Raw genomic sequence first — 7,660 nt, 5'->3', positions numbered from 1 at the left:
AAAATGCGGCGTTGACAAGTAGCAAACAACTTGCCACATTTCCCGCTGGCTTTAATTCCAGTGGTGGTGAGGGAAAAAAAAACATGGAATGAGTGTCCTTCAGCTAGCGTTGTTGTTTAGAACTTGAGGCCTGAAAGCACACCACCTCTTCTGCTGCCAACACAGATGCAACTGATACAGATATGTGTCAATACATGCAAGCGCAAGTTAAAAGTGCAAATATTGGGGGAAGTGGAGGGTGGGAGGGGGGGGGGGGGGGTAATTTGCAGACAGTTTTGAGCTCTGTCCATTTTCACACCTACGCACCTGGCTAAAGTCTGCAGACTGCAGGTGTGGGAATGTTAAGATTTGGGAAATTCCAAAAAGTCATACACTGTCCAAACAATTGCAAGATGCATTTTATGACTTTGCACGTAATATACTTTAATATGTGTTTATATGTGCTACCCCATTTATCCTGCGCAACGTGTTTCATGAGCCTTTTTTCAGACTGTCTGAAATGTTAGCTGGCGTGTAGAATACAGAAGAAGACAGTGTTGGTGTACCATGAGATAACATGCGATTTAGCTTTTGTAGCCTTTGTTGACTTCAATTTAAATGTCTGAAAAGTTTTTTTTTTTTTTAATGCAGCCTGGCTGGTGGCTCACGTTATCTATTAGTCGTGGTTTTGTCCAATTGGCAGAGAATACACAACGTTCAAACAGCAAACAGATGCAGGTCTCTCTGACATCCTTTGATTTGAGAAAACACACACTCAAGTGGCTCGACCCAACATTTTCTTTGGCTGCTTTTAATCTGGCTGCGTTTAAAAAGGCCTCTTTGGCTGCACAATAATTTCCATAATGTAAAACATATCCTCCACAAGTTTTCTGAGGTCTTGAGCAAACTTATTTGCTGCGCCTGATGACTGCTATAGCCTCCAACAACGATAGAGATAAGCCCTTATAAAGTAAAGAAAGGTGTCTTTTTCAATGGGCTTTCATGCTTTGTGTGTTAGTGTGTGGTCAGTGGTTAGAATTATTTCCTGAAGCGGAATTGGCTCTTGTCTTACTGTTGTGCTTTTCTTTACTTCTATCAAGGCGAATCGGCTACGGTGGCTCCTCAACCAAGCGGTGAGTATCGTTTTGGCTTATCTGGCTTTTACTAGGCTAGACCTCTTCCTCATCCCCTTATCTCTTATCTAATCCCCTTTTCCTTTTTACTAAACAAATCATATTTTATGGTTGCCTTTTGAAGTTTAAATAAAGATGTCCCCCCTTTTGAAATGCAAATAATACATCCATCCAACCTGCATCATAAAAAACCTATTTTTTTTTTTAAGATCTCACAAGGCCCAAGATATCGTGCATTGTGCATATAAACACCAGGATTGTTGGAGGACACCAAGTGCGAGGTACAGATGGCAGCTGGGTTGTAAGCATCCAAAGAGAGTAAGTCATTTGACCGTACATCTGTGTTTTTATAACGTGGCTCCAATCCATTTCGTATGCTGATATATAACTAGCACACACTTTTTTCTATTTACATTTTCTTAGGAAGAATCATTTGTGTGGGGGCTCGTTGATCAGAGAAGACTGGGTTTTGACCGACCAACAGTGCTTCACCTCCTGGTAAAAAATCCACTTTCTGATGTTGCAACTATCTCATTCTCTGGTTGACAAATCTTACTATCGTTCACCTCTTCCATTGACTCTATCCCTCAACCATTTTTCTTCTCCTCTTGCGTCCCTCTTTCTAACATTGTTTAAAGCAAAGATGCAGGATTTATCCTTAACTGACAGCTACTCAGTCCCAGACAGGCCTGACCGGAGATATGAAAGAGAATGGATTGGCCTGCAGATCTGTTTAACTTCTGCAGTTTGTCTTTGTCGAGACAAACCGTTTACATATATAATCTCTACATCTGAAGTAGAGGCTGTAAAGGAAATGTCCTTATCTCTGTGCTCATGTGCTGGATGTATGTTCTGCATATGGTGTCCATTAGTAGTTCTTAGCTGATCTTTTAAGGTCCAGTTTGCTTCTTTTTTTTTACTCATATTTGTCTGTCACAATTCGCTGCCTGTTCCTACTGTGTGTGCGCGCTGAAAAATATCTGGTGTTTATACACAGCCTAGGCTACAAAGGGTTTGTACCAATAGCTAACAACATGCCAGTTTACAGAGCCTAGGCTGGATGTTTTCAGCGAACACACATTACGGACGTTACAACAATGATTAGTGATCTTTCTTAGCAATGTTTAAAAAATGAGACCATGGCCTCGCTTTTAAAAAAACACTTTTGATATCTTCACCTGTCATCCTTGTCTTTCAAAGGGCGGTTGCCCACTCTATGTACCAATACTGTAAGTTTACAATTTACATGTTGGGTCCTTGTGGTCATCAGTGTTCCAGATTTGAGGGAATACAGTGTGCAGGTTGGTCTGCGCCACCTCAACGAATCGTCAACCCACCCCAGACTACGCATCTCTCGCCTGATCTGTGGCCCAGAAGGATCCAACCTGGTCATGCTGAAACTTGCAGAGTAAGTTAACAACCACTCACTAGGCTTTAACTAATGTGAATGCAAATACTGCAGATATGGAAAACCATTTGATATGTTGTATTGTACTGACCACAATTTTGGTTCTTTTTACAATTGTACTACTACTTCATTTCTTATTTGCCATATCTCCTATTTTCCATAAAGGTGCAGTCAGTGATTCTGGAGAAAGGCTTCGGTCCAAATCACTTTTGTCAAAATCAGTGATAATTTCGTCCACACGATCCGTTTCAGCTCACACACAGTACGGAGTACCTGTCAGTACTGTGTGTGAGCTGAAAATAAAATCAGGTTTTAATTCACAGCCTAGGCTCTGTAAACGGGTATGTAAACAAAAGGTTTGTAATCAAAGTTGGCCCACTGCAGCTAGCAACATGCCCGTTTACTGACCCTAGGCTGTGTATTTACACTGGACTTTTTTCACAGTACGGACAGGTAGTGGAACATAAAGAGATATGCACTGATTTCGACATAAAGTGATTTTGACAACAACCATTCTCCAGAATTGCTGACTCCACCTTTACGTGTCTTACTTGTGTGCATGTTTCATTGTCACTGTAATTTATGATTGTCATTACTTTTGTTCTAGTCCTGCCCCGGTGTCTGAAGGTGCATCCACTATTCATCTTCCAGTGAAAGAGTGTCACATCGCCGAAGGCACCAACTGCACCATGTATGGATGGGGGGAAACCAAAAGTACTGCCTTCTTTCACCCACCTGCCATGCCACTTTGCAATTTGAGACCATTATTCACTATCAAATAAAAAGAATATCTTTGACATTTAACAATCATGCTGCATTTCTCTCTCTCTCTCTCTGCTCAGATACAGGAAGCGTTGAGACATTGAATGCCGTGACCATGCCCATGGCCAACAATGACAGGTGCTCACGAATCAAAGGGACCGCTGGAGAACGCAGAATATGCGCCGGGGGCAAGAGAGGACAAGGCGTATGTGATGTAAGGAATGGATGAACCAAACAGATACAACGTGAATTCACATTTCTAGACAGCTGGATAGCTCAGTAGGTAGCACCACTGTCTTTGATACGGTAAAGCAGGGCAAGTCCAGTGAGGGTCCTTATGCAAGACCCTTATTGCCAACTGCACGCATCCAGTTGTAAGTCGCTTTGGTGTAAAAGTGTCTGCTAAATGACGTGTAATAATTACTTAAAGGCGGAGTCAACGGACAGGTAGCAGATTGTGAGGATATGTTCACTGATTTTGAAAAAAAGCTAGTTTTCGACAGAACCACTGACTCCACCTTTACAACTCAAATAACATGGCAATATATAGATATCTAGGTTTTTACTGGAACTACTGACACAATTGTCCCTGTCTATATCAAAGTTTGTGTTTGACTAACTGTATGTACATTTTCCCCCGTCGTTCTCTCCCCGTCTCTTGCAGAAAGACAATGGCGGCCCGTTGGTTTGCCAGGAACATGAGCACAGAGTCATCATCGGCGTGAGCATCCAACGGACAAAGTGCGCCTCGTCGCAACCCGCACTTTTTGTCAACGTTGCTTTCTACTCTGAGTGGATATACAAAGTATTCAAACTCTACCCCAGTTTGGTGATGGACTGATAGAGTGTGGTGTTAAAGGAAAAAAGACTCAACCTCATCCTGCGCCTGCTTTGGTCCAACACATTCCAAAGATCTTCTCCAGCATGGACCACAATGGACGGAATGAGGACAACAATTATGCTATGAATGAAAAAATTTTCATTCATAGCATAATCCAATTTTTTTTGGCTGAATTTGACATTTTTAACTGAGGACAAAGACTTGCGATTGAAGACTGGGATGATGGAATCTCATACATCCATCCACTCCGCGCGAATGAAGGCACCCAGGTTGTTCACCTTTAATAATCAACTTTACAACCAAAGTCTCGGGCACATGCACCACATACTTAATTGTATTTTTTGACATGTTCAGAATTTCTGAAGCCATGCAAACAAAGACAACGAGAATGAAACTGACTCAGTATTATCTCCTGGAATATACTTGAATATGGACGGAACCCTGTTGTACGGCGGTTAGCGACTGCGTTAGCCTCCTGTGACTGGGATGTCTCTTTTTTCTTTTTTTTACGTGTTGACTTTTGAGCTGGACTGCAAAACATATCTTCTTGGCTCCAATACAAGTGATGTGTAAGGATAAATATGATATTCCTGAATATCCACATGCATATTTATCTGGTCATACATTTACGGATCCCTTACAAATATCACACCAAGCAGGAAAAGGACATTTTAAACTCACTATTCGGCAGCACAGACAATATAAGTCCCTGCGAGGAAACAGTGCTGTATGTCCACCAAACATAAAAGTTTGGCTTCAAATATACAAGTAGCTGAGTATATAAAAATACACTTTTGCAGCCTTGGCCAACCATGCAGTGCTAATTGTGTGCAGTAGCTGGACTACCTTTTCCCCAGTTAGCTGTAACTGTTAGTTTCCCCCGTGAGAGGGTCTAAGTAGGACTGAGCGAAACTGCTCCAAATCTTGTGCTAATATTTGTTGCATGAGAGCGAGAAGAGCCATGCCAAATATAACATGGCTATTTGGTCTCCAGTTTGGAGGGAACTTTGGCCCCTAGTGGGCTGTGTGTGGTCAGTAGGATGTTTTATATATTTTTTTGGTTTTGTTTCTTTAATGGAAAGTGAAGTCCCTATGTACATAGCTGCGGAATTATTGAGTACGTTTCTACTGTGCTGTAAGATTTTATAGGTCTTATAGATCTGGAATATTCTCGCTTCACTTCGTGCCTCTGAATGTGTTCAATATTTAAAGAGTCGGGTTGCTTGTAAGTAGTAGTGAGGTGTATTTATTTTTCTTGAACTAGCATAAGACGCTGTTGGAAAATAATCCGGATTCTGGTCTGATATTTACGTCTTTGATCTGAGAGTTATTATGACCCCATAATAACTGAGGTGATAGCCACACAACACATAAATAACATGCTAAGCTACAATATGCCTCATATGGTTTAACATCTTAAAGAAAGAGTGCTTGTTGCAGCCTAAATTAATATTGTTTGGATAACATGCACAAAAACAAAAACTTGGTAAAAAATATATGCACATGATACTTTTATCATTACTGATTTGCTTTTACATCTTGCAATAGGCGTCAGCAGATTTTTTTTTGGCAAAGGAGTAGAATATCACTGGCTGCATAGCTATGCGTATGACCACTTGCCTATGCTTAGTATGTGATGTTTGTTAGAAGTCAGGGTATTTACTTAGCTAGTTGGACTACAAAAAAAAAGATATGTTTCTTTGACAAATAGTTCTCTTGTTTGCTACCATTTCTGAATTAGCAAAAGTTTGCAAAAAGCCAGATGATGCCAAAAATAATGGCAATGTTATTGACAGTGTATTTTACTCATGATTGTGTAGCTGAATTGCGAGTTTCCAACTATCACTGAGTCATTTTACCTTTGCTTCAAGTGTTTCAAAGTCAATACCTGTGTACAATTAAATTATATACCTGTGGCCTTCAATATACTTTGACAAACGCACTCCTTAAATAGCCTCGCACAGGTTAAGACCAAGATGTAGGTATATGAAGTAGCAATTTTAGAAAAGAAAGTTTCATTTAACTGCAGTTGGTGAAATCAACTATTGCATATTCTTGGTTATGTGGTGGATCATATAATTGTGTCATAAAGTGATCACTTTTCTTATCGGCTCTTATGGCGTTGTGACTGTTATTTAATTGACCTTTATGTAAATAGCCCAGCACATTATGTAAATTACAATTTGTAATTTTTTTGTAAATTATCTTACTAAGTATTTTTACATCGCGATCATTCTGTTTATATGTTTGTATAACATAAAACTTTGAATATAACGGCTGCTATTTTGTGTTAGTGAGTTGTTTTATATCTATTACCGTTTCGGAAAAATGTGTAGTCTTTGTATTATTATTCCTATTTTAATAAACAACGTGTCATTACATTTAGCTATATTCTGCACCTCTTGTTTCTTTCTACCGGCTTATTCCCACGTGTAATCTGTTTAAAGGAAAAAGCCAGAAGCACACTTGGAATTTGTTTATTCAGTTTTTTGGCAGTTTACTCCCTGCATCACTCAGAGCAGTGAATTCTAACTGGATGATGAATATTCTTAAGTGGCTGCAAGCGGCAGAGGTCATCAATACAGCCACGGAAGGAGATAAATAATAATATGTCTTTAGAAACATTAGGATAACAAGGTTGGACAACCCTAGACTCAAGAGAGCCACAATTGAACTTGGATATGCTTTCCAGGAACTCTTGAAACCTTTGGTTGCTCAACATGAGATTAGATATGCTTAATGCGCCATGTGTAGGATATTTTTTATGTGAGATTGTGATAAAAAATGAACTAAAAATAACTGTCTGTTAACAGTTGGGCAAGAATAACTCACTTCAAATCTGTTTAATATGAAATTGCTTCATTATAAATATAAAAGTATTTCTAACTGTTGAAGGTCAAGGTAGTACTATTTAATATACAGTCATGAGGTTTGGCCTAGTGGTGCCTGTAAGCATCTGGGCCCACTGCAGAAAGTTACAAGATACATTTCAGGAGAGGAAGATGATTAATGGGGCCTGAAATCAAGTAGAAAGAGGAAGTTCTGCTTTATAAGTCTGTTTTTATTTTTTGGAACTTCCTTGTAATTGTATGGCGAAATATCAGATCATTTTGTCTCTTGCAGCCTTGAACAGTTACAAAACCACGAGAAGCGTGACAAAGGGGCCTCGACTAGGGGTCGCAAGCTAAAAGGGGATGTGAACCATTGGTTTTATCCATAGCAAACGATACTATTTTGTTACTTTATCATATGCTTTTGTTTATGTAAAATCTTTATCTGTAAAGTTACTATTGCTGTCAATTAAAATTAGTGTGGTTAAAAAAGTGCAAGATTTCCCCATATGGAAAATTGTACTTGAGAACAGTACTTGAGTAGACTTTCCACAACAGTTAGTAACCCAACAATTGACCCACACTAACCACTATCATTAACAGAAAAACTGAGCCTCAACTGAAGAAGGCTTGGGGTAAAAAGCATGTTCACATTTCAAGAGCTGCTGAACCAAAGCTATTTAAAAGGCTCAGCCACACATGACTT

General features: G+C 39.6%; 1 protein-coding gene across 1 annotated transcript in view; it reads left to right on the top strand.

Annotated features, from left to right (window-relative positions):
* Positions 1 to 6,437, top strand: part of LOC307268184 (hepatocyte growth factor-like) — a 25,727-nt gene extending 19,290 nt beyond the window's left edge. The window contains exons 12-18 of the mRNA XM_080050726.1: positions 1,080 to 1,112; positions 1,322 to 1,430; positions 1,536 to 1,610; positions 2,383 to 2,520; positions 3,128 to 3,234; positions 3,363 to 3,496; positions 3,947 to 6,437. Of these exons, the coding sequence (XP_079906852.1) occupies positions 1,080 to 1,112; positions 1,322 to 1,430; positions 1,536 to 1,610; positions 2,383 to 2,520; positions 3,128 to 3,234; positions 3,363 to 3,496; positions 3,947 to 4,123 (773 nt within the window). The 3' untranslated portion in view covers positions 4,124 to 6,437. The remainder of the gene's footprint in view (positions 1 to 1,079; positions 1,113 to 1,321; positions 1,431 to 1,535; positions 1,611 to 2,382; positions 2,521 to 3,127; positions 3,235 to 3,362; positions 3,497 to 3,946) is intronic.
* Positions 6,438 to 7,660: the final 1,223 nt, after the last annotated feature.

Source organism: Ammodytes marinus, assembly GCF_949987685.1.
Source record: "Ammodytes marinus genome assembly, chromosome: 22".
NCBI classification, from domain to species: Eukaryota; Metazoa; Chordata; class Actinopteri; order Uranoscopiformes; family Ammodytidae; genus Ammodytes; species Ammodytes marinus.
This window is presented reverse-complemented; position numbering and strand designations above follow the sequence as displayed.